Raw genomic sequence first — 27,891 nt, forward strand, 5'->3', positions numbered from 1 at the left:
GCTCTAGAAGATAACGGGGGGCAAAGACAGACATGGTCCTCACTATCACGGAGCTTGTGATCTAAAACAGGGTTGGCCACGTGTCAACCAGTAAAGTCAGGACACTCCCTCACACCACACTCAAAATGATTTATTACAGACTTAAATATAAGACATGACACCATAAAACTCTGAGAAGAGAACATAGGCAAAACATTCTCTGACATAAATCACAGCAATGTTTTCTTAGGTCAGTGTCCCAAGGCAAAAGAAACAAAAGGGACCTAATCAAACTTACAAGCTTTTGCGCAGCAAAGGAAACCATAAATAAACAAAAAGACAACATACAGACTGGGAGAAGATATCTGCAAAAGATGTGACAGACAGGGGCTTAATTTCCCAAATACATAAACAGCTCATATAGCACAATAAAAAAAAAAAAAAAAAAGCTAATCAAAAAACAGGCAGATGACCTAAATAGACACTTCTCCAAAGAAGACATACAGATGGCCGACAGGCACATGAAAAGATACTCAACATTGCTAATTATTAGAGAAATACAAATCAAAACTACAATGAGGTACCACCTCAGAGCAGTCAGAGAGGTCATCAGCAAAAAGTCTACAAACAATAAATGCTGGAGATAGTGTGCTGAAAGGGAACCTCCCTTTCCCTGTGGTGAAAGGGAGCGTAAAATGGTGCAACCAGTATGGAGAACAGCATGGAGGTTCCCTGTAAAGCTCAAAACAGAGTTACTATATGAGCCAACAGTCCCACTTCTGGGCATATATCCAGAAAATATGACAACTCTATTTCAAAAAGATACATCCAACCCAAAGTTCACAGCAGCAGTGTTTACAATAGCCAAGACCTGGAAGCAACCTAACTGTCCATCAGCAGATGGATAAAGAAGATGTGGAGATATGCATGTATATGGGGGGGTGTGTATACGCCATACAAAGAATGAAGCACTGCCGTTTGCAGCAACATGGATGAACCTAGAGGTTAGCATGCTCTGTGAAGTCAGACAGAGTAAGACAAACATCATATGACATCACTTATATGTTAAGTCTAAAAACATGATATAAATGAACTTAATTACAAAACAGAAACAGACTTATATAGAAAACAAACTTATGACTACCAAAGGGGAAAGAGGGGAGGAATAAATTAGGAGTCTGGGGTGAGCAGATACAAGCTATCATATATAAAACAGACAAACAAAAAAGTCCTACTGTATAGCACAAGGAACTATATTCAGTAGTGTATAATAACCTATAATGGAAAAGAATTTGAAAAAGTGTGTGTGTGTGTATATATGTATGTACGTATCACTCTGCTGTACACTGGAAACTCACACAGCATTGTAACTCAGCTCTATTCCGATTAAACAAATACGTGCATAAATAGGGGCTGAGAGAACTGCCCCACCACGCGGTTTTGAAAGGGAAGGTGTGGTTGCCTTCATGCTACAATGGCAGATTTGAGTAACTGTCCAAAGACCATATGACCCACAAAGTCAAAAATTTTTACTATCTGGCCCTTCACAGGAACAGTTTGCCCACCCTGGTCTATAAGGGCAGCATGTATTAGATAAAGAGCCCCACACATGGCAGATGGGGGCTCCCTGAGATTATAGAGAAATGGGCCAGAAAGGATCCTTAAATGGGGGAGGGTTCAGTTGGCCCTGGTACCAGAAATGCCCCCGAAGGTGGCAGTGGGGGCCAGCTGGGGCATCTCCACTCGCAGCCCTGACCAAGGCCAGCTCCCTGGGCCCAGGCCTCCTCTGGCCACAAGAATGGCTGGGAAATTTAGATCTTTCAGTCTGCTTTCAGAGGGGAAGAAGCTTGCCCCAGGGTCACACAGGGAAACCAGAAGAGCTCCAGGAAAGCATAGGGCTCCTGACTCCCCACACTAGAGGAAAATGTCATCAGACCACCTACTCCTCCGCAGTGGGATGACTGGGCCATGAATCAGCTTCCAAAGAGGATGGCTGCCCCCAAGAAATAATGTTGAGCTGAGTCAGGGACAGTCAGCAGAAAGCGGGGCTACGAGCAGCCCTGACAGACTCTAAACAGCTCACCCGAGATTCTTGGCCCAGCAGGAAGAGCGTCAGGCCTGCTAGTCACCTGCCATCAGCACGCACTTGGCACACGGCATGGGGCACAGGGCAGGGAGGGAGCCCCGTGCAATCCCCACTCTGAGAAGCAGCAAGGCTGCCTGGAAAAGGCAAGGACAGGGCTCCATGGCTCACCTCCTCACTCCAAAGACGTCATCTGAGGGAAGGAAGTCCCTGTTTATCAAGATCAGAGCCATGGAGCCTTTGTTTACAGAGCTGTTTGCTGGACAATGGGAATGAGACCTGAACGGCCTTCTGAATCCACAAATATGGGTCAGCATAGCTTTCGGCATTGAGATGTTACATCCAAATATAGGGATAATATTAAAAAGGGGAGGACCCCCCAAAACCTATAACCTCAGTCTGTTTAATCATGAGCAAAACAGACTCCAATAGGGAGGCATCTGACAAAACACCCAAGCAGCAGTCCTCAGAACTCTCAAGGTCATCAAAACCAAGAAGAGTATCATAGAGAAAATAAGCTTTTGTTACCAAAGAGGAAAGTGGGGTAGGTGTGGGGGAGATTACTTAGGAGTTTGGAATTAATATCTACACACCAAGATATATAAAACAGGCGAACAACAAAGCCTTACTGTATAGCAACAGGGAACCATACTCAACCTCTTGTAAAAAACCTACAATGGTTTGAAAATAATCTGAAATAATCTGAAAAAGAATATGTATGTATGTATAACTGAATCACTTGGCTGTACACTAGAAACTAACACGACATTGTAAATTAACTATGCTTCAATTGAAAAAAAAAAAAAGGACAGTCTGAGAAACTATCCCAACCTAGAGGAATTTAAAGAAACATAACAACCATTAATAGATGTAACGTGGTATCCTAGGTGGGATCGTAGAACAGAAAAAGCACATTAGGTAAAAGCTAAGGAAATCTGCACAAACTACAGGCTTTATTTAATAATAATATATAAATATTGGTCCATTAATTACAACAAATGTACCATACTAATGTAAGATGTTAACAACAGGGAAACTGGAAGCAGGATGTATGGGAACCCTCTGTACTATCATCTCAGTTTTTCTATAAATCTAGAACTGTTCTAATATATAAAGTCTACCTAAGAAAAGTTTGAGGGAAGTAAAACAGAAACTTACCTCCACAGGATATCTTTTTTAACGCTACTGATTTGATAATATTGAAAAATTTTTACCAAAGTTGTTGAAGTATGAGTCAGATACAACTGTCAACTGAAAAAAAAAAAAAAAGGCACAATCTAAAAGTTGAGAGTCCTGTTTTTTTGGTAGACATTCTGAGGACTTCAAGCCTGGGAGACAGGACTCTCAAGTCCCTCTAAGGGACGTCTGCAAAGAGGCAAGGTGGGGAGCCAGGATCTACAGGAGCTTTTGCAACAAAGATCAGGTAGTCGGAACTTCAAAAGATTACTCTTAATTAAAGAAAAACAGACATCTCAAAGAACTTAGCCCTTTTTCTGTGTATGAGAAGATGCCAAGGTCAGGGTTCACTGAAATCATTCCTTTGATGCACAGCTCAGCTCTCTGGGGTCAGTATCCTGTGCTTTCTCATCCTGAGTCTCCTTGGGTGCACCATCTGCTGGGAGGCGGGGCGGGGGGAGCTGTAATATGATGGCTTGATGGCTGTAACATCTCTTGTTTACTAATATGGCAGCCAAAATTTTTTCCATTGGCACAATCTTAGAATTCCAATGACGCATCCAAGCAGGCTCACGCCCCCCTGGTTACACCTGGGTCCTAATGCACCCACGCAGCCAGGTTTGGAACGACCATCCTATCCGAACCTTGAGTAACTCACAGGGCCCACACTGTCCCTCCTCCTTGATCCCCACTGCCCCCTGCCCAGGCCACAGGCTCCAGAGTAGGCACACCACTTCCTGCCTCCAGTCCATCCATTCATTACATGTCCTGGCTGCTGGGTTTAGGGGCCTCCCCATGAACCGCCTGCCCCCTGAACACCGTGCTCTAAGATGCTTCACCACATCTAGCTACAGCCCCACTTCTCCATCTCTCCAGCCCCCAAAGGGGAGGAGCCTCACTCCCAGTTCCCCCTTCCTCACCTCTGAGACTCTTTTCTAAAAGCCTTGTCATCCAGCTTCTCAGTCCACCACCCTAATGCTGCTCTCCCCAAGGGCTCTGATGACTGCATCATTGCTAAGCCTAAGGATGCCTTCCAGACCTCATGGGACTTGACCATGCCCATCTTCATGCCACCTCTTCTGTCCTGAGACCCCTCTGTCTCTCCAGTCCTCCGCCAGCCTTTCTGATGTGACACCTTCACTTACGGTTCTCATTCCAACTGACCCTTAAATGCTGCCCATCCTCAAAATCTCCTCTGCAGCTTCAAATCAGGCTCTGAGAGCAAGAGCACAGTCTGCGCTATCTCTATGCTCCCAAGCTGGCACTTCGTAGGGATTGGATTATTTTGTTTTCTTTTATTGAATTGAACTTTGTTTTTTGAACATCCTAACCATCCATTAGAGAAGCATTCGACATGTATGAAATATCATTTGTTTATGCTCCTAGGAATTTCTGTTTCTAAGATTCTATAAATGAAATGTTCAGCAATTCTAATCTTCTAATATCCTTGAACACATGGCTCTAGCATGAGTAACAACTAGCATTTATTGACAGCCTGAGCAAATTCCTTTACATACATTATTTGCCAAACCTTATTCCTAAGGACACTAACAACACGCGTTACAAAAGAAAAGGATTCAGTGGTCTAACGAGTATGGGAAATTCTGAGTTAAACAAAGCTTGCTGGAGTTCTTTTCTGCAGGACTAAATATTGAAAATATCCAAGAGAACATTTTTTTTTTTCAAGAAGAGAACATTTTACGTATCGTTCCAAAACTAAATGGCTGGGGCCCAGTGATGTGCTGATAAACAGTTGACAACTGGCTTTTGAAGGGAAAAGACCCTGTTTATAGCCTTTGCCAATTTCCTTGGTGTAAATACTTTCCCTGTATCTGTTTCAAGCTACCAGCTCGAAGGCAGAGTGGGAAAGAGATGTGCATGAACACACCATTAGCTAGGATTTCCGTGATTAGACAGGACCAGCATAAAAACTCAAGAACATGGTGAAATGTAGTAAAACTATTAGGAAGCAATACATTTTGAGGTAATTACCTTCATTTTTAATACAATTCATTTAACTGTACGCTTATATAAGTGATTTTTCAACAATCCCATACACCCACACAGGCACACACAGCAGCACTGCCGTCTCCAGCTCACGGTGCCTCTCCTCCTACAGATTAAATCGAGCGTGGACCCCAAGAAGACCGAGTACCAGCTCAGAGGAGAGTCTGCCGGCAAGGTGTTCCGGGTCGACAAGAACACAGGCGATGTGTATGCCTTAGAGAGGCTGGACAGGGAGAAGATCTCCGAGTACCACCTCACTGCCCTTGTGGTGGACAAGGACTCCAAGAAGAACCTGGAGTCTCCTTCTAGCTTCACCATCAAAGTTCACGATGTCAACGATAACTGGCCTGTGTTTACCCACCGGGTGTTCAATGCCTCTGTGCCCGAGATGTCAGGGATAGGTATGTGCCTGGTCTGTCCCTCTCCCTCTCCCCTCACACATCCCTGATCCAGAGGCACCTCTCCCATCAGCAGCTTCGCTGCCTGGAGCAGGATTCAGTGAGTTCCAAGCAGCGATGAGGATGCGTGTAGTGCCACTTGCTGTGACTTGAAAGGAACTCTGGTCCCTAAAGACTAAACTCTGACCTGGTCCCAGACAGAGCCCTGATCGTCACACACACACACACCCCACACCACACACCCCACCCCACACACACCACACACACACACACCACACACACACACCCCTCCGTACACACCCCACCCCGCACACACCACATACACACACACCACACACACCACATACACACACACCACACACACCACACACCCACACACACACCACACTCCACCCCACCCACACACACACCACACACACACACCCCACCCCGCACACACACCACACCCCACACACACACCATACACACACACCCCACCCCGCACACACACCACACACACACACCCCCCCCCCGTACACATACCACACACCACACACACACATCCACACACCCCACACCACATACCCCACCTCACACACACACCACACACACAGCCCCCACCCCACACACACACCACACACACCCCACCCCACACACACACCACACACACACACACCACACACACACACACCCCCCCACACCACATATCCTACACCACACACCCCACCCCACACACACCACACACACACACATACCACACACATCACACCACACACACACCACACACACCACCCCCACACACACACCACTCACACACACCACACACACACACACCACACCCCACACACACCCCACACACACCACACACACCCCACCCCACCCACACACCCACACACACACCACACCCCACACACACACATACACCCCCCCACACACACACTACACCCCACACACACACCACACCCCACATACACCCCCCCCACACACACACACCACACCCCACCCCACACACACACACACCATACACCCCACCCCACACACACACCACACACACACATACCCCACACCTGACACACACACCACACCCCACACACATACCACACACACACACACACACATACACACATCACACACACACACACACACACACACACACCACACACACCACACACACACCTTGTTACTCTTTGAAGCCAACTCCACCCACTGCTCTGACTCTCAGGGCTGGCATGCCGAGAGCATAGACTTCACATATGAAGGAGGCCAACTCTGCCACCAAGATAAGGGGTCACCTTTAGGGTCCATGCAGGAGTCGGGGGGAGGTGGGTAGAAAGGGACATACCTCATCCCCAGGTATGTCACCAGCCTAGACCCTAGGCCCCCAGAGGAGACTATTTCTTCCTCAATTCTACTCCCAGCCTCCAGGGGATGCAAGAAAAGAGCTCCCATCCCCACCCCTTCATCCAGGCTCTCTGGTCAGGGCTCAAGACCAGACCTTCTTGTTAAGCCTGGGGAGCCTAGAGTTCAAGGGGAAAGAGATGTGACACCCAGTCTTTTGGGACCCTTCCTATTCTCTTGTCCTCATGCTTCCAGGAGCAAAAATAAAGCAGCTTTTCCTCTGTTTCTCCCCATGACTGCAGACACTCGCCCCTTCCCTCATTTCCCCCATAAATGAAAACCACCGCTCTCTTCACCCTTCATGTTTGACTGGCTGGGCCTCTGCCACTGCCAGCACGTCAGTGCCAGGCAGGCTCCTCAGAAAATGGGACCCGGGGGAGGGGGTTCAGGGGACAGCCTGAGCCCCATCTGCCCTCATCTGGGAATGGGGTGAGGGGCTGGTAGTCAGCAGGCAGCCACCCTGGATTCTCTCCCGCAGGGACCTCGGTCATCCAGGTGACAGCGGTGGATGCAGATGACCCCACGGTGGCAGACCATGCTTCTGTCGTGTACCAGCTCACAAAGGGAAAAGAAAATTTCGACATCCGTGGTTCTGGTCTGTGTGACTAATCCCCCTGGGCAGCACTGGCTTGGAGCGGGTGGAGGTGCAGGCACAGAGGGAAGTCTGACAGGTGTTACCAACCACTGACTTGCACTTTCCTGAGGAGGCGGTCGGTACCACGCATCAAGACAAGGGGGCTGGTGAGGGCAGGAGGAGGCAGACAGGTGCCCAGGACGTGAACTCAAGTCCAGGGGACAAAAATCCACCCAAGCAGTGACATGAGAGGCGGACGAGAAGGCTGGTTAGCAGCTCTGGCTGTGGAACCACACAGATCTGGTTTCCAACCTCATCTCTGCTGCTCACCGCTTCTAAAGACCTTGGGCAAATCAATGAACCTCTGAGCACTGGCGAGTCCTCATGGTGAAAATAGGGAAGGTTATATGCATGCACCCCATACAGGAGCTGTGAAATCTGAATTAGATGATGTATAAAGAGCATGTGGCTCGTTGTCATTAGCCATCACATGTGACCTAAAAAACTGTAAGGACTGAGTCTTTGGAGAAAGACAGAAGAACAAGTGGTCAGGCCTGGGGCATGCCACCATTCAGAACAATGGCAAATACACAAGCTGTGCTGCACTGAGGCATAACCATCACAGCACTTTGCTCACTCTGAGCCTAGATGCGGCCTCAGGCTCTTTCTCGGCCCATAGTGGACAAAAGTGTTTGTGTGGCTTTGGCCTAACAGTGCAGGGCGTGGAGATGGGTGGTGGATCTCCCCTTGCTCTTGGCCCTGGCTACACAGGGAAGTCACCCAGGAGCTCTGAAGTCACGGCTCTCTGGGTAGCGTCTGGGCACCCATATTTTTTTAAAAGTTCCTCAGGTAACATGGTTCCTGACAGGACACATTTTGCAGGACTCATTGTCACCATGAACAAACACCTGGACCGAGAGACGCAGGACAAGTACGAGGTTGTGGTGGAAGCAGAAGATGCCCAGGGCCGCAGGGGGGAGTCAGGCACAGCCACTGTGTTCATCACGCTGCAGGACGTCAACGACAACTTCCCCATCTTCACCCAGAGTGAGCCCATCTCCCTGGGCCCTGGTGGAGGGGGGGGGCGGCTCTCAGGGAGGAGCCTGGCGTCCATCTACCTCTCCCTCCACCCCAGAGTGAGCCTGCATCAGAGATGGCTTCCCGGTGCTCCCCGTCTCTGCACACACTCCAGGGCTGCACACTTGGCCTGCCAGGGTGCCCTCTTGAGCCAGCAGCAGCTCACACTCCCTGTTGTGTCCCATGTGCCCAGAGTCCCACTACCAGACAGGACCAGTTTCACCCAGTTCCCATGAGCTCAGGAAAACCCACGAGCTGGGGAGTCGGGGTTCAGCAGAGCGCCAGAGCCAGGGCTGGGCCCTGACCCACCCATGGACTGATTCTCCCCACAGGAAAATGTCCAACAAGAGCTCTTCACATGCGCTGGGCAGGCTGGGGAGGAAGGTCAGATAGATGGCTCACCACCTGCACCTCCAAGGCTGATGTCCCTCAGAGGCTCAGCCACTGCAAGGACAGGCCAGTGTACCCTGAAGTGACCTCACTGTACATGGTGAAAGCCCCGCAAAGGCAGGGCTTCTCTCTCTTGGCAGTTGACAGATCCCCTAGCAAAGTGCCTGACACACAGGGGGTACTTAATAACTACTTGTCAGATGGATGAAGGGATGAAAGGACAGATAGAGTGGAACCTCTGTGCCTTGAGACCCAAAATTTCAGAGGAATTACTACTACTGCTGCTGCTACTTTACTGTGCCTGTTGCTTGTATCAAAATATACTGGGATAGTATATGCAACAATTACCTTGTCTATCTCATTAACCCAATGCCCTTTGGGGCGCCCCTTCTGCATCAGACAGGTATACATTTTCTGTGCCAGAAGACATCCGTGTGGGCAGCCCCCTGGGCTCTCTGTTTGTTGAGGACCCAGACGAGCCCCAAAACCGGAAGACCAAGTACAGCTTCGTGCAGGGAGAGTACAGGGACACCTTCACCATCGATACGGACCCCAGCCACAACGAGGGCATCATCAAGCCCATAAAGGTTGGCAGGCCTGCAGCAGTGGCATCAGATGGGGGGTTGGGGGCTCCTGGCATGCTCAGGACTCATCCAGGGGCTGCTCCCGGGTCAGAGGCCACCAAAGGTCCACATTTGGGCCAGGTGGAACAGGCCATGTGCTCGTGGATCCTGTGACCCCTGGAGCTGGGATGTGGAGCCACGAGAGAAGGGTCAGTCCCTTGGGCTGGGCTACCCCAGAACCAGACCTTGAGGCAAGGACTTAGGTGTATACAGCTCATTTGGGGGGCGATCTCAGGAAGCCCCCAGGAGCAGTGATATGTAAAAGGGAGGAGAGTTAAGACAGGCTCCTTAGTGAGCAGGTGATCGCTGTGGATGAGTGGGATACGGTCCCACTGGGGACATCTGGGCAACTGTGTGCGATATGCTTCTGAGTCGCAGCAGTTGTGGGCTGCCTGAGGGCTCCTGGGGGCTCACTTCCTGGCACTTTCTGATCTGCCCTGGGCGCTGGCCAGGAGAGCCCTGGTAAATTACAAGTGCTTTCGGCCAAAAGCCGTCAGTGTGTAAGGACACAGTGAACACCATGAGGACGGGGTGTGCATTGGCAGTGGCTGCCGCAGAGACAGCAGTCAAACCAGCTGAATCTAGAAGAGGAGAGAAGGTCTGCCAGGGGCACAAACTGCCTCCAGAATGGCCATACCAAGGACTAGGGAGGCCAGGCCAGGGATCTCCTCCTCGGAGGGGACACTCAAACCTGTGTACCTGAGCCAGACCACTCCTCCAGCAGACCTCTCTGGAGTCCTTCTCTGATCCAGCCCTGTGCTGGGAACTGGATATGCCCAGGGGAGTCAGACAGCTCCCATGGTAGCAAGGCTCTCGGCCAGTAGGGAGGACACACACATCCCCACCAAAGGGGACCCAGGCAGGGAGCAGAACTACTGTGTCAGGAGGGGCAGGAACAGGCTCTATGAGCACATCCGGTTACGTTTGGACAGACTCCTTGATGGGGTGAGGAGGAGTGTGGCAAGCAGGCAAGAGACTTGAGCTAAGGCACACAGAAAAGGCATGGCTTTGAGGAGCTGTGGGAAGAACCACTAGTCTGTGCTCCCCTTATAGCAAGAGTATGGCTGATCTGCTTGGTGTCCCCAGTACTCAGAATAGAGCCGAGGTCAGGACGAAGCTGAAGACAGCCAGGCCAGAGGCCCCTCATCTGTTCAACAGGTGTCATCCCAGCACTACCGTGCAGGGCCTGGTTCAGAGCAGGAGCTCACCACACTTTCCTCCCACAGCCCCTGGACTATGAACGCATCCGGCAATACAGCTTCACCATCGAGGCCACAGACCCCACCATTGACCTCCGCTACCTGGGCAGCACCTCCCCCAAGAACATCGCCCGTGTCATTATCAACGTCACAGACGTGGATGAGCCCCCCATCTTCCAGCAGCCTTTTTACCACTTCCAGCTGCAGGAGAACCAGAAGAAGCCTCTGATTGGCTCAGTGCTGGCCAAGGACCCTGACGCTGCTCAGCGGGACATCAGGTAAGGGGGTGGAGGTTGTGAGGACGCGGATGATCAGGGCCACACCCTGGCACCGAGGTTCTTACATCAGCTGGGCTGAGCCAGGACGCCAAGGGGGAAACTGGCTGCTCCCAGCATGGACACTGGGCGTGGGCAGGGGCAGGACGAGAAGCCCAAGCTCTTCCACTATACCCACGTGGCCAGGTATAATCTCGTCCTGCCCAGGTACCCACCTAGCCTGGTCCTGGCCATTACAGCCGCCCATTGTCTGCTCTACCTTGAAGGGGAGGCACAGATTTCCACAGGTCCCATCTAGGGAGAGCTGATAGTCAACAGGACAACCAACTTGACATATGTGAAATCCCTTCACTAAATATGTTTCATTACCTGTGTCTTCCCAAAACCACAAAAGGGAAAAGTTTGTTTCACACAATGAAACAACACAAAGATCTACAAAGAAAGCATCAGTAACCCTGACTTCCGGACAACTCACGTCCATGGTGTGCTACGATCCTATCACACCTCTCTTCACGACCACACAAACACCCACAGACATTTATGGTGGATTTGTCCTTTGTTTCAGGGCTCTGATCGTTTTAAATTTTTTCTGGATCATAGTATGCCCATTTCAGCTTCCCTAGTTTCTCAGGGGTAAAGAATCCGCCTCCTAATGCAGAAGATGGAAGTTCAATCCCTGGGTTGGGAAGATCCCCTGGAGAAGGAAATAGCAGCCCACTCCAGTATTCTTGCCTGGGGATCCCATGGAGAGTGGAGTTTGGTGGGCTACAGTCCATAGTGCCAAGAGTTGGATGTGAATTAGCAACTAAACAACAATTATGATCATTTCATCACTACTTGTTCCTCCATCTCAACTAGGCACCTCTACCCTCTGTGACAAAAGATGCAGTTCCAGCCCATACTTTCTAGGGCCACATAACATTTGAGAGCATGGAGTTCACGCAGTCTCATTTTATTCCAGAGCTGGTAGCCAACTGTGCCGGCACCATTAATCAAATAAGTCATCATTTTCCACCTTTGTTACATACTGAGTTCCTGTATATCCCTGAATCTATTTTTGAATCCTTTGTTCTGTAGCAAAGTCATTCTGTTTTATTGTCGCTGTTTTATGGTCGCAGTTTTATACTAAAACTTGGTGTGTATAAGGCAAGTCCCTCCCCCAAGTATTTTTTCACTTTATATAACTTTAATGCATTCTCAAACATCCATTCTTTCTTGTGAACCATAAAACTCGAGTTTTATAAAAAGCATTAGAATTCTAATGAGAATTGTATTTGCATGTCAGTTTGGGGAGAGTTAACGCTCTATTAAGGACAAATGTGTACCTCCTTTCTGACCACATCTTGTAAGTTTGGGGATGACTGTTTTCATAGCCATTCTATTTTAAATAGTCTATAATGATCATTTTTATTTCTTCACTGATCCAGTGGTTTATTTAAGAGATTTTTTTTCATTTACAAGTGGTAGGGCGTTTTTTGGTTTTAACATGTTCTGTGGTGTAACGCAACTCTGCTTTTGTCCATTTTCCTCTGTAATATCTAAACTTTTGCTTTATGTATTTAAAATTTTTCTATTCAGTTAACAAAGGTTTATAATTATTTTACCTTCATTATGACGTGTCTCTTTCATCCTCACGACATTACCCAGTCTGTCCTGCTTAAGTATTCTGTCCTCCACTCCACGTTGCCTGACGTCAGGTTGGTCAATCCTGCTTTCATGTTACTGAGATTCGCCTGAATTTCCGACCTTTGCTCTTTTCATAGACAATTTTATTTATTCATTTGGCTGTGCTGTGTGTTCACTGCTGCACAGGCTTTTCTCTAGTTGTGGCCAGCAGGGGCCACTCTCTAGCTGCTGTGCGCGGGCCTCTCAGTGCAGTGGTTTCCCTCGTTGCGTGCAGAGCACAAGCTCTGGAGCTTGAGGGCTTCAGCAGTCAGTTCCCAGGCTCTAGAGCACAGGCTCAGAGTTGCGCACATGGGCTTAATTGTTTTGCAGCATGTGGGATCTTCCCAGACCAGGGATCAAACCCATGTCTCTTACATTGGCAGGCAGATTCTTTACCACTGAGCCATCAAGCCCCAATCTTTACTTTTAATATTTCTAGGTCATTTGGCATTTAAGTTGTCTCCTGAAACTGGAATGCAGATGGCTTTGCTTTTCAATCAAAACTGAGAGGTGTCATGTTTAACCTATTTACATTTTTCCTCAGAAATGATGAGTTTGATCTTATTTCTTTTAGCCTGTTTTACATTGGCTATTTCTCAAAACTCATGACTTTTTTCTCTTCCCCATCTTTGTTGTAGTCTATTTTTTTCATATTTATTCTCCTAGGTATTTGGATGGAATATATGCATTTTTACTTCTGCCAGTGACATTTATTTCTATCTGTAAAACTTAAACTGGTTTCCCAGACCAATATTTTCTACTTATAAATCTCTCTCTCTCTCATACACACACACCACCACCACCTCCACTGCTTTCCTATATATGATAAAGAAATCAACAATTTCCATTTAATTCCTCCCAAGCCAGATTTTTTACTTTATTTTGAGACATTTCTTAGATGAAGTGAGTTTTCACAAAAAGTTTTTCAGGACCCATCTTGGGGGTGATATACTTCCTGAGTTCTTTCACATTTACAAATCAAAAATATTATCAATGTGTTCTAGCACTTAACATTGTGCAAATGTCTAGGATTAAGTCTGATTTCTCTTTCTTTATAAGGATGTATTTTTTCTGTGTGGACTCTCTTCAATTTCTTTTCATACCCCTGAAATTCCCAAGTATCATCAGAATATAGCTAAATATTGATCTTTTTTCCACTATGCCTGATATCAATGACCTCTTTTAATATATAAACTTGGCTCTTTCTTCAGAGCAAGAAGTTTTCTTTTATTACATTGTTTGTTATTTCTTCTGTTCTCTTTGTTCTGGAATTTTCCTTAGTATTAGAAAAAATATATCTGGAACATTATGGATTTTTTTCATCTCTCTTCTCTTCATGCCTTTTTCTTAAGAACTTTTCACATTTTTACTTCACAAATTTAATTTCCTTTCAATCACTTCTTACCTCTTCTGGTTCCTTTTTTTATTTCTTCCTGGCTCTTACTCAACTATCTTTTCATTAATCACAAAATCCAATTCAAGCTGAAGTAAAGCTGGCTACAGTGCCACCTGCCTCGACTCAGAAGATACCGCTGATGGAGTCTCAGGGTCCACCCTCATCTCAGTGATTGCAACAGTGCCCAGATCAAAGAGATTATCTCACTACCCTGACTCTCTCTGGGCGGTCGGGTGCAATGAGCAGTGAGCGAAGGGTGGGGGATGATGCAGGGGGACAGATCCTAAAGGGCCTCGTCTGTCCTTCTGGGCAGTCTGGACTCTGCAAAGAACAATGGAAAGCCATGGAATCCCTTGAACTCTTTCCCCTGGACAGGTACTCCATCCGCAGGACCAGTGACAAGGGCCAGTTCTTCGGAATAACCAAGAAAGGGGGCATTTACAACGACAAAGAACTGGACAGAGAAGTGTACCCTTGGTACAACCTGACAGTGGAGGCCAAAGAGGTGGATCTGAGTGGTGAGTGGCCCTTTTGCCAGAGGACCTGGGCTCTTCTCTTTTCCCCATTCTTTTAAAATTGGCATAAGCTGTCATTTGAGGCCTCCAGAGGTACTATAAGCACTGCTGATGCACCACTTGGCTGGGATGCTACAGTGCCTCCATCCCCAAGTGTAGATGGACCAGCTGTATCCACGTCACCAGAGACTTTGTTAGAAGGCAAAACAGCAGGCCCCAACCCCAGACTGAGTCAGAATCTCATGCACACTACAGTTTAAGAAGCACTGTTCCAAAACAGGCTGCCATATGTCCCTGTGATGGGAATCACGAGTCACCTCTTAAACACAGAGCTTCTCAGATGCCTTTCTGGAGGTCCTAGTCCAGAGAGTCAGAAACAGCAGGGAATGTGCACTGAACAAGTGCCGTGTGATTTTTATTATCATGGACATTTGGGAAAGGCTGCTTTGGAGACTTTATGTGCCAGTTAGTGGGTTGAATTCAAAATCTGAAGCACTTGCCAACTCCAAGATTGTTAGAGTCTCCAGAAAGTAGGGTAACTATTGCCAGAAGGAAAGGCAGGTGTTGGAGCTTTGCATTCTTAGCCTATATGAGAAAAACACAACTGCTCTCCAGGAGAAGGATCAACATTCCCCGCCCTTCCCAGAAACCAACGGGGCCCAGAACAAAGGGTGACTTGGCCAAAGTCCCACTGGTCCTACCCAGGAGGGTCCCTGCCTCCTGCAGGCAGCATGTCCCCTACATGGCAGCCAGGCCAACTTCAATAGACTTCTGAGTGCTTTCCAGATCAATCTTTGCCCCTTTCTTACCCATCTAATCTCACTCATACAATTTTTAAATCTTACAGCAATAGCTTACTGTGCATTTTAAAATACAGAAAATAAAAAAAAAAGAAGAAAAGTATCCCCCCCGCCATAACCCCACCAAACAGCAATAATTACCGTTAGCACTCTAGTGTGTTTCCTCTGGTCTTTTTTCTGCCATTTCATACAAGTGAAATCATAATTTCCTGAATTTTTACTTAACCTTATTCCAGAATTATTTTCTCATGGTACTAAAATGTCTTTATTAAAGAGATTACAACTTTAAAATGTAATTTACATGGGCATTGCCAACAGCCACATGATCCATTCTTTTAAACTGGCCGTGTTTATTAAAGCAATTTCACACAGACTGTTTATCTTTTCAACTGTTCTGTAGTGAATTTATTTAAATTGGTTTGATTACTTAAATTACTGCATTGACTTAATAATTACTTAATTGATTTAATGAAAACCTTTAAAAATACACTTATGCTGTTTCTCTTTTTGATTCTTACAAGTAATTCTCCAGTAAATATCCTTATGCATGAGGCTTTACCCCCGCTTCCTCTTCTGCTCCTTTCATTCAGAACACCATCCTTGGCCTTCCTTCTAAATGTCCACAGCCCCCTCTTCCAGAAAAAAGAGCACCCCTCCAAGACTCCCACCAACACACCTTCTAATCTCAGGGCTGACATCTGCTAAGTCCACTGTAGTGACGAGTCCTTTCTCCTGCAGGGACTCCCACGGGCAAAGAATCCATTGTGCAGGTCCACATTGAAGTTATGGATGAGAATGACAATGCCCCAGAGTTCGCCAAGCCTTATGAGCCCAAAGTGTGTGAGAACGCCCCCCAGGGCAAGGTGAGTCTGGCTCAGGTGGGGGGTGAGGCAGCGCCTGCCGGGGTCAGACCAAAGGGGCAGCACCTCCCGGTCACAGTCAGCTGGCACTTCATGAGCTTAATGTAACCTGTACAACAGCCTTGAGGAAAGATGACATTCCCCCTACAGATGGTGAAACTGAGGCTCAGAGACAATGTGTAGTGAGCAGATTGGTGAGGAGGCGGGTGGTAGAAAGAGGGACTTTTTGGAGACCATTAAGATTAGTGTTACAGGTGAGAGGCAGCCACAGTCAGGTCTAAACCCAAAGTCCCTCACCATCACTGAAACCCCAGCCAGCTCAACACCACCACTGACCATCCCCCATCTTCCACCCTCCAGCTGGTCGTGCAAATCTCGGCAACAGACAAGGATATAACACCACGAGACGTGAAGTTCAAGTTCTCCCTGAGCACTGAGGACAGCAACTTCACCCTCATTGATAATCACGGTGCGCCTTGAAGCAGTCAGCCTGGCTCTTGGAGTGGGTGGGGTTGGGGGGAGGTGGTGGTCAGAGATGGAGTTATTTGAGTCTTGAGATGCCAGGGTCAAGGACTAAGCCAATGAATCAGGTGCCCTCCCTGGGGCTATCAAGTTCCAAGATATTGTATACAATTCCCACCACATATCTTACTGGTCTGTGCAATGGTCACAGCCACCCTGGCCACACTGCCAAGTCCACATGGCCTTGCCTTTTCTCTTAAGATGCCCAGGTCACTGAATAGGCACAGAATAGATATGGGGTGTAGACAGCCTGGTTCACAAACTAACTAAGGGACTCCTTCTCATGGGACCTCTGTGGTCAGTACAACTGCAAATTACTCTATGACATGGAACTTTGAGGTTGCTCCCAAAGAGCCAAAATGGGACATTTGAAACCAAAATACCAAGAATATAGTGTTTTGATTTGGCCACAATGACTACTTAACACTCGGTGTCCTCAGGACGGGATCTGGTCCACCAGTCCCGCCCCAGAGTCCTGCAATGTCAGCAGTGGCCAATCAGAGCTTCTGATGAGCATGTGCTTCCCGGAGTGATGAGGCTGAGTGGGCTGGATTCCAGCCAAAAACAGGCTTCCATGCTCTCTGCACCTTCCTCAGAAAAAAACCTAGAATATCCACCTTGAGTCTAAAGAGAGCAATCCTTCCTCCAGAATGGGGAGGAATCCCTGCCCACCCCTAACCAGCAACGTGGTGGTTGGTGAGGCTCCCACCATAGACACAGCCACTGCCACCTCTGAGGAAGGTCAGGGCCTGGGATCCCTGAGAGTGAGGGGGAGACCCAGGGGACCAGCCACAGACTCCTCCTGAGGGATGGGGATGGTGGCCAGGGCACGCTGACAGTCAGTGCCAACCATTCAATACTCCGCTGTCTTTAATAGTAAATAATGTGGGAAAAGCACCTGTCACAACCATCCCCAGTGCCCGCTTCAAACCCACCTCACAGGAGGTCAGCAATGGAGTAAAAAGCTTAAGTGTCACCCCAAATACCCCCCAGTATGTGATCAGGAGATAAGCCTGTTGGTCTCAGACTCACTTATAACATGAATGTCCTGCTACAATATTAAATGAGTATAGCGAGAAATCTCATTTCTCTCATACAGCCTCAGTGGCCATACTGCTATTATTTTCTATCACAGTAGATATGGCTACTTAATAATGAAATGTAAATTGGCTTCAATTTGAAATCTATAAGATGGCCTCCTTTGCTTTTGGCTTCCTGAGTGTGCCAACCCCGCCCATGTAGCTACATAAAGCCTAGAGTAGGGAGTCCCTGTACCTTTGACCATCATAACCTCCCAGGAGCCAGTAAAAGACACATTTTCCAGCCTTTGCCCAGAGCCACTGAATCAGAAATTCAGGAAAGGAGAGGGGGTGAAAGAAGGAAAGAGGAGTAGAGGGGAGGTGGGTAGGAGTGGGGTCTGAAAATTAACATGTTCAAAAATCTCCCTGGGGAATTCTTACATGGACTGATTGGGTCTGAGAGGGAGAGCCAATATTTGGGCCAAAGCACAGTCCCAATTCCAGCCTGCCCAGGGAATCCTCAATTACAACTGTAATCATTCCCCCAGTGCCCCAGGGGACCTGTGCATTGTTCTTACTTTCTAATGCATTCTCAGGCATGGCAAAAATAGCCTTAGAAGTTAGCCTGATGCTAAGAGACTTTTCTGGAGAAGGTAATGGCACCCCACTCCAGTACTCTTGCCTGGAAAATCCCATGGACGGAGGAGCGTAGTAGGCGCCAGTCCATGGGGTCGCTAAGAGTCAGGCACGACTGAGTGACTTCACTTTCACTTTTCACTTTCACTCGTTGGAGAAGGAAATGGCAACCCACTCCAGTGTTCTTGCCTGGAGAATCCCAGGGACAGAGGAGCCTAGTGGGCTGCCATCTATGGGGTCACACAGAGTCGGACACGACTGAAGCGACTTAGCAGCAGCAGCAAGAGACTTTTTAATTTTGTTTTCCCCTGATTGTTCATAAAAGCTTGAAACAATGCATTAATTAACTGCGAGTTCCCTCTTACTGAAATAGGGTTAGGGGTCAGGTATTTCAGTTACCCATAGAAACAAAAAAGCAAGGATTTTAAGTACTGGCCAAATCCTTCTTAGAGGCCAAATCGAAGCAGCTGCCCACAATATCTCCTCTCTGGAGGAACAGACCTGTCCTCAGATGGCTAAAACATGAGGCAGGGGTATAAAGGGCAGACACATGGCCCAGGCAGCATATGAGCTGGCACAGTTACGAGGGCTTCTGGAGGAGGTGGCCACACTGTCGGTGGTGATGAGAGAATGCGCACTCCAACAGCAGAGCCTGACTCCGAGGCCTTGGCGTTTCTAGATAACACGGCCAACATCATAGTCAAGTACGGGTATTTTGACCGGGAGCGCGCCAAGGTCCACCACCTGCCCGTGCTCATCTCGGACAACGGGAGGCCAAGCCTCACGGGCACCAGCACGCTGCACGTGACCGTGTGCAAGTGCAACGAGCACGGCGAGTTCACCCTGTGCGAGGAGGCGGCCGCCCAGGTGGGCATCAGCATCCAGGCGCTCGTCGCCATTTTCCTCTGCATCCTCACTATCACAGGTCAGTGCCTAGAAGGGTGGCAGGGGACGGCGAGGGGAGGCTGGGGACCCAGGCCCAACCCCGAGGCTTGCAGCCCAAAGCGCGGACCCTGTGCCCGTGTCAGGTCCACCTCCCCGGGTGCTGAAGGGTGGGGGGTGGATGACAGCGGAGGAGGAGGCACGGCTCGAGACCCTTCCCCAGTTTAAAATACTTTACATAACATTCATTCATTCAACTGACATTTTGAGCACTAACTGTGTGCCAGGCGCTGTTCCAGGCACTTATTTATATAAAATCTCTTTTGGAAAAAAGAGGATCCAGTCCCTCTTTTGGAGAGAAATGGAAAGTATAAAATTTCTAGTTTAAATTATCACCAGGGTCGGGGGGGGGGGGTTCTTTCCTTTTTTAAGATTTCTCCAGCCTTGATCTCTCTCTCCCTGCCACCCCCCTCTTGTTTGGGCCTCAGAAATTTTAGAGGCATTTTAGACCTAACCTCAGTGTAGGTTCTCCAGGAAGTAGACCCTGGGAAAAGGATTGGGGTACACGTGATTTATTTGAGAAGTGGTCCCAGGAAGGCCCAGAAGGAAGAGTGGGAGCTTTGACAGGGAAAGGAGGCAGCTGATGAAGGGCAAGTTGTCACACAAGTTGCCACCTCGGGCCACTGGAGCTTCTTCTCCCTGGGGACTGGGCGGCAGCACTCAGTCATGTTCACCCACCAACGCCCACCAGCAGATGGCCAGGGTGGTCATCTGCTCCTGCTCTTTACGTGGGGCAGGAGCCAGCCATGCAGAGGAGGCCCTTGGGTGGTCAGAGGTCACCCTGCGCACTCCAGTGACAAGGCCGGGGACACAGTGAGGCTCCAGGCCTTTCCTGCCAGTGGCTCCCCTGAGAGGCCCCCTGGCAGAGCCCCTCGTCTGTGGCCAAGAGTCCAGACTGAGATTCCCCTCTCAAAAAAATCTGTAATAATGATGACACTGGCATCCCCACCACACACAGAATTGCACCTAACCTCGCAGCCACTGTATCCGATGTAAACAGCAGAGGCGTCATCACTGGCATTTTACAGACAAGGAAACAGACTCAGAGGCCCATCCTGGCTTCCTATTAACAGTTTAAGTGACTCCAGGCTAGAAGGACAGAATCTAGGGATGTTCTTGGCCTACTTCCAGGAGCTCTCTGCCCCACACAGTCCACCCCTCCTAGGGCTGGCAACCCTTATGCAGTCATACCCCTCAGAGCTCTGAGCAGGGCCAACATCACACCACTGTCTGATCACGGGACTCTGGGCAAGTGACTCAGCTTCTCTGAGATCAGTCCACTTACGTAAAATGGGATAATAGTACCGGATGAGATGGTTGGATGGCATCATCGACTCGATGGACATGGGTCTGGGTGGACTCCAGGAGTTGGTGATGGACAGGGAGGCCTGGTGTGCTGCAGTTCACGGGGTCGCAAAGAGTTGGACACGACTGAGCGACTGAACTGAACTGAGTAAAAGAACATGAAAACGTGCCACCACCATGCCAGCATGTAGCACACAGTAGGTGTGCTCAAGAGTGGCTGCTGCTGCTGCAACAGGAGCCATGTCCACCAGCACCGTCATGACCCACCATCATCATCATGGCTCAGAATCTTTGCACCCCAAATTCCAACTCCATCTTTTCCCCTCTTCTGCCCCAACCTCTGGCCTCCTGGCCTTTGCAGATGACAGAGAATCTGTCACAGTGCTAAGACGTAGGAGGAATTGAGGATGCAGTTAGATGGGAAGGAGAGTGGCAGGAGAAAATGAACTTGAGAGAACGTCCACTGTGTTCCTCTCCTCCCACCCCTACTGTGGCCAGTAACACCAACAAAGATCATACCCTGGGGTGGGGGTGGGATGGACATGACTCTGGGCTGGGAGTGAGGGTGCTGAGGGTGGACCCACCATGAGACCAGAGGGAACCAAAGCTTCTGTGTTGGCCCACGTGCCACCGGGAGCTGGGCTGGCCCAGGGATGCCCAGGGAGGAGAGGAGGGAGCAGGTGGACCTGGGAGGTAGAAGGGACCGGGGGGAAGCCTCCGCCCAGCCTGACCAACTCTGGCTCACTGACCGCAGTGATCACCCTCCTCATCATTCTGCGGAGGCGGCTCCGGAAGCAGGCCCGCGCCCATGGCAAGAGTGTGCCGGAGATCCACGAGCAGCTGGTCACCTACGATGAGGAGGGCGGTGGCGAGATGGACACCACCAGCTACGACGTGTCAGTGCTCAACTCTGCGCGCCACGGCGGGGCCAAGCCCCCACGCCCAGCGCTGGACGCGCGGCCGTCTCTTTACGCTCAGGTGCAGAAGCCACCCCGGCAAGCGCCCGGGGCGCATGCGCCCGGGGAGATGGCCGCCATGATCGGGGTGAAGAAGGACGAGGCGGACCACGACGGCGGCGGCCCACCCTATGACACGCTGCACATCTACGGCTACGAGGGTGCCGAGTCCATTGCCGAGTCCCTCAGCTCCCTGGGCACGGATTCATCGGACTCGGACATTGATTACGACTTTCTCAATGACTGGGGACCGAGGTTCAAGATGCTGGCCGAGCTGTATGGCTCAGACCCCCAGGAGGAGCTGGTGTATTAGGGGTCACAGGCCTCTGGGCCTGGGACCCAGACCACTTGCAGGTCAGGCTAGTCGGACACGAGGCATTGAGGCCTCCAGGTGTAACACTCCTGTCCCAGCCTAACAGCCCTTCCTTGCAGGTCACAGAGACTTCACCACCTTGGTTGGCAAAATCCAAGTTCCTGAAACATCCCAGAACATATTTCAGCTATGGGTACTCCCCAAATGCTGGAAAATCAAGGCTGGTATGCTGTCTGGGTTAAGACATCCATATAACCCTGTCATCTGGAATCACGGGTCCAACTCAAAGATTCTCTCTGGCTCTTCAAAGCAGCTTATGCTCAGTTGCCGCAGGGGTTGGGGTGGGGGTCTTCCCTTGAGGTCCCTGAACCCCCTGGGGAGGCTGGGGAGCCCTGGTGCCTGTCAGCCTGGAGGCAAAAGGCTGGACAGCATGACCATGGGGCAAGACTCTCTGTAGCCCTGTCCTACCAGAAACTGGGACCACCCATCATGCTTGTCCCACCTCAGCTTCCTCACACGCTCCCAAGTACCCCCGCATTCCTCAGCCTCTCCCCAGGCCTGTCAAGAGAGAGAGGAAGGGCCCCTTGACATCTCCCAGCCTTGGGTCCCAAGGTGACCTCACTGGCCCGCTGTGCCTGTAACTATGCTGTACTGTGTATTGAAAATCTAGCCAAGGTCAGGGAAGTGGCTTGTTGAACTCTGAAGCAACTGTGAATTCTCCCTGGAGGAGCAGTGGAGGCCACGTGTGACACCAGATCATAGGGTGTGGGCCACCTTCACACCCACTCCCTCCGGAAGGGGCTGGGGGTCACTATGACCCCAATTTGAGACTCATGACACCCCTCCAGTTTTGCCTGGGAAGCAGGGCAGGTGTTCCCAGAGTGAAAGACCTCTCCCCATATCTCCTGGTGACTCGTTCATGCTCTTTTTTTCTTTCTTTCCATCTACTCTTGATCTCTTGGCATAGTGGCACTTAGGATGTGACCCATGACTACACAACAGAGCCGTGTCATTTGTCTTCACACCTCATTGCTGCCACATCTCAGGGAACCCCAGCAGGGCCCCCTCCCTGCACAAGGCAAGGCCCCTGCTCAAGTCCTGTGGTCGCCTGTGTCTCTTCCACTTTCAGCCACATATGGAACTTTCCACTGCACCACATCTTGGGGAAGGGGCATCACTCAACAGGAGAGGGGAGAGGAGAAAGGAGGCAAATCCTCCAATTCACCCTCTGTCATGGACCAAGGCTCCTGCTGTGGGCAAGGCCCCTCAATTCAGGGGACTGTAGATAATACTGACTTTTAATCTTTAACTAATATCTAGGTTTTTTATATTTTTTATACTAATAATACTTAACACATTTCTAGCTCTCATAGACATATAGAATAAGGGTATTTGCATAATTAGCAGATTTCTATTTAGGTTAACAATTTTATTTCAGGTTTTTTAGTTGGATCAAGAAATTCCTGTAACCATCTGTTTCCTATCATTGTAGTAACTGCTCTACTAATAATGACTATATATATATATATATAGGCTACACTGGTGCATGGAACATACTGTATTTTTTTAATAACTAAATAAAGAAAAATCTTGAAATACGTCTCTTTCTAGAGCTAAGTGAGCTCATGAGAAATAGAAGCACATACATGCCACCACCAGCACCGCCACCACCATCAGAGGAACCCAGAGTGCAAGGTGACACTTGCAGGCAGGATTTCAGACACATACTGTAGGAAAGTGACTGCAGCGGAGAATGACAAGGGACACCTCATCCATCCTGGTCTCCTCCCAGAGGTCCATGCCTTCCCTCAGCCTGCACATGCCCCCCAACCCCCCCTGACTCTACACAACAGGCAGGGCCTCTAGCAGCTGAGCTGCCACACCTTTTGCAAGTGGCAAATGGACCAGGTAGGTGAGATAAATCAGCAGTGAGGGAGGAAATCAATCTCTAATTAGCTGGCTGACAACAGTGACTGAGCAGCTGGCACTTCACTCGGGTGTGTGAACCCCAACATTGAGGTCCTGCCTGGAAATCAAAAATGAGAATAGGAAGCAATCAAAAATGAGAGTAGGAGGCCTCCCTGACAGACTTAGGACTTGAATTGGGGAGGTGAGAGATGAAACTCACTTCAGCAAGGCCCCTGGCTCCTTTACCCCTGCCAGCAGGGTTTCCTGGGCAGTGTCTCTCTCAGGGATGGCATTTTGCAAACTGTGCTCTGAATAAACACTACTTCTTGGAGCTCTCAGGGGTCAATATGTCCTAATTCCAATTTTGCTCTAATTTCCCTTGTGATTTCTTGATCCATCGGTTATTTGAAATGTATTAATTTCCAAATACTAGGGAATTTCCCAATTTCCTTCCGTTATTGATTTCTAATTTCATTCCACTGTGGTCAGAGAATTTTTATGATTTAAATCCTTGTAAAGTTTATGATTTAAACTAGTAAATTTATAATAGTTTTATACCCTAACATATAGTTTATCCTGGAGAATGTTCCACGTGCACTGGAGAGGAGTATGTATTCTACTGTTGTGATGGAGTGTTCCATAGTGGTATGTTAGGGTTGTTCAAGTCTTTTGTTTCCACACTGATCTTCTTTCTCGCTAGTATATAAATTTTATTGAAAGTTTAGTGCTAAAATCTCCAACTAGCACTGTTGAATTGTATACATCTCCCTTCGATTCTGTCAGTTTTTGCTGCATGCATTTTGGGTCTCTGTTGTTAGAGGCATATAGGCTTACAATTGTTATGTCTTCTTCTTGATGGACTGACCCTTTTAGCATTACAAAATGTACCTCTTTGTATGCAGTCATGATTTTTAAGTCTGATTTGTCTGATATTAGTAGAGTCACTCCAGCTGTCTTTTGGTTACTGTTTACATGGTATATCTTTCCTACCCTTTCCTTTTCAACCTACTTGTGTCTTTTAATATAAAGTATCTTCTGTAAATAAAATATAGTTGGATCGTGGCAGATTATCCATCCTACCAGTCTCTGAAATGTTGTCTTTTACTTGTGTCTTCCGTGAACAAAACATAGTTGGATCATGGCAGTTTATCCATCCCTACCAGTCTTTGCTATTGAAGTATTTAATCCTTTTACATGTAATGTGATTACTAGTAAGGCAGGATTTATGTCTGTCATTTTCCTGTTTGTTTTCTATGTCTTGTCTTTTTTGTTCCTCTGTTATCCCGTTATTGCCTCTTTTAAGTTAATCAGATATCTTTTAGTGTACTATTTTAATTCTCCTGCAATTTCTTTTACTGTATTGTTATTTTCTTAGTGGTTCTCCTAATGATTATACTTAAAATCTTAACTCTTAGAACAATCCAGGTAAAATTTGTCCCAACTCAATTTAAGTTGTGTACAAAGCCTTGCCCCTAATACCTCCACTTCCTCCCGCCTCCTCTGTGGTGTCACTGCTGTGCGTATCACAGTGCTATAGCTTGTATGCCCAACCACACAGAGGTGTGTTTATTGCTTTATGCAGTTGTCTCTTAAATCATACAGGAGGGGAAAAGAGAATTTCAAGCTACATATATACTGTCTTTTGTATCTACCTATATAGTTACTTTTATCACTGATCTTTATTTCTTCGTGTGAATTCAAGTTACTGTCTACCATCTATCACTTCAGCCTGAATGATCCCTTTAGTATTTTCTGTAGGGAGAGTCTTCTAGTGAGGAATCTCTCCATTTCATCTGGGAAGACTTGATTTCACGTTTATTTTTTTGTAGGGTAGTTTTGCTAGATACAGAATTAATAGTTGATATACCTTTTCTTTCAGCCCTTTGAATTTCATCCCACAGCCTTCTGACCGCCCTGGCTTCTGATGAGAAGTTGACTGTTAATCTTATTGAGGAAAATTTTATGTGATAAATTTCTCTCTTGCTGCTATCAATAGTCCCTGAGTCTGTGATTTTCAACAGTCTCATTATGATGTGCCTAGGATAGGTTCTAGAGTTGATCTTACTTGGAATCCACTGAACTTCTTGAATGTATATATTAATATTTTTATAAAATTTGAGAAGTTTGGGGCCATGATTTTTTCAAATATTCTATCCCACTCTCTCCTGTCCTCTGTGTGTGTTAGTCGCTCAGTTGTATCCGACTCTTTGAGACCCCGTGGATTGGAGCCCACCAGACTCCTCTGTCCATGGAATTCTCCAGGCAAGAATACTGGAGTGGGTTGCCAATTCCTTCTCTAGCGGATTTCCCGACCCAGGTATCGAACCCAGGTCTCCTGCATTGCAGGTGGATTCTTTACCATCTGAGCTATTAGAGAAGCCCTCCCCTCCTCTGGGACTCCCATTATGCATTTGTTAATATACTGCTAATTTCCTATGGACATCTAGATTTCTATTCATTTCTTTCTTCTTTCTGTTCCTCAGACTAGATTATCTCATTTTACCTATCTTCAAGTTGGCTGACCCTTTCTTCAGCCAACTCACATTTGCTCTTGAGCTCGTCAAGTGAATTTTTATTTCACTTACTGTACTTTCAACTCCAGAATTTCTATTTGGTTCTTTTTAAAGCCTCTTTATTGACATCCCCTATTTGATGACACATTGGTCTCATACTTCTCTTTCATTCTTTAGACATGGTTTCATTTAGTTCTTTGGACATATTTTAAATAACTGGCTTAAAGTATTTGTCTAGTAAGACCAACATTTGGGTTTCTTTAGGGATAGTTTCTGTTGATTGCTTGTTTTCCTGTCAATGGGCCATTTTTCTTATTTCTTGGCATGCGTCATAATTTTTGTAGAAAATTAGTATTTAAATAATACAATATGGCAACTGTGGAAACCAGAGTTTGTTGTTGCTAGGTTTTCTTGGTGCCACAGCTTGTATTGACTTTGTTTGTTTGTTGTGTGTAGCTACTGAAGTCTCTCTTTGACTGTTGTTGTTCAGTTGGTAAGTCATGTCTGACTCTTTGTGACCCCATGGACTGCAGCACACCAGGCTTCCCTGTCATCCACTATTACCCAGTCTGCTGAAATTCACGTCCATTCAGTTGGTGATGCCATCTAACCATCTCATCCTCTACTGCCCACTTCTTGTGCCTTCAATCTCTCCAAGCATCAGGGTCTTTTCCAATGAGTTGGCTCTTCACATCAAGTGGCCAAAGTATTGGAGCTTCAGCTTCAGCAATAGCCCTTGAATATTCAGGATTGATTTCCTTTAGGTATGACTGGTTTGATCTTCTTGAAGTCTAAGGGACTCTCAAGAGTCTTCTCCAGCACCAAAATTCAAAAGCATCAATTCTTTGGCACTCAGCCTTCTTTATGGTCCAACTCTCACATCCGTACATGACTACTGGAAAACCCACAGCTTTGACTAGATGGACCTTGTCAGCAAAGTGATGTCTCTGCTTTTTAACATGTTATCTAGGTTTGCCATCGCTTTCCTTCCAAGGAGCAAGTGTCTTTTAATTTCTTGGCTGCAGTCACCATCCACATGCTACTCTCTTTGGTAGTAGTCAGTTAGTGACTAGACAGAGTCCCTTAAACGCCTGGAAGGAAGAAGTCTCTCAGCATTTGCCAAGGGTTCTTTGCGTGTGTTGGGGAACTTCTGCTCAGGCAGACAGTTTACAAGTCTGTCTTAGCCTTTACTTTCTGTTGCACAGAGTTTCAAGATGAGCCAGAGGTGAGAGCTTAGGGCCTTCCCAGGTCTTCCCTGAGAATGTGCACAGCTCTACACATATGAGTGGCCTTTTAGATTCCTAGGATATGCCAAAGTTTTTCAAAGCCCTCTGTAGACAGTTTATTCCTTAAGTTTTCCTTTAAAATTTTTGGTCGGCTTCT

The 27,891-nt window shown here is 47.9% G+C and overlaps 1 protein-coding gene and 1 long non-coding RNA gene across 3 annotated transcripts in view; one reads left to right on the plus strand and one right to left on the minus strand.

Annotated features, from left to right (window-relative positions):
- Positions 1-23,683, plus strand: part of CDH5 (cadherin 5) — a 38,034-nt gene extending 14,351 nt beyond the window's left edge. For both annotated transcript variants that reach the window (XM_086350960.1, XM_086350961.1), the window contains exons 3-12: positions 5,358-5,646; positions 7,499-7,615; positions 8,477-8,641; positions 9,461-9,648; positions 10,911-11,161; positions 14,595-14,737; positions 16,273-16,397; positions 16,755-16,863; positions 19,251-19,496; positions 21,573-23,683. In XM_086350960.1, coding sequence (XP_086207086.1) covers positions 5,358-5,646; positions 7,499-7,615; positions 8,477-8,641; positions 9,461-9,648; positions 10,911-11,161; positions 14,595-14,737; positions 16,273-16,397; positions 16,755-16,863; positions 19,251-19,496; positions 21,573-22,087 — 2,148 coding nt within the window. In that variant the 3' untranslated portion in view covers positions 22,088-23,683. The remainder of the gene's footprint in view (positions 1-5,357; positions 5,647-7,498; positions 7,616-8,476; positions 8,642-9,460; positions 9,649-10,910; positions 11,162-14,594; positions 14,738-16,272; positions 16,398-16,754; positions 16,864-19,250; positions 19,497-21,572) is intronic.
- The window catches only part of LOC147353372 (uncharacterized), a 118,727-nt gene that overhangs the window by 34,766 nt on the left and 56,070 nt on the right, over positions 1-27,891 (minus strand). The gene's annotated exons all lie outside the window — the stretch shown is intronic.

The sequence above is a fragment of the Bos grunniens genome, chromosome 18 (assembly GCF_055505025.1).
Source record: "Bos grunniens cultivar Pamir isolate PY7600 chromosome 18, Bosgru_T2T1.0, whole genome shotgun sequence".
NCBI classification, from domain to species: Eukaryota; Metazoa; Chordata; class Mammalia; order Artiodactyla; family Bovidae; genus Bos; species Bos grunniens.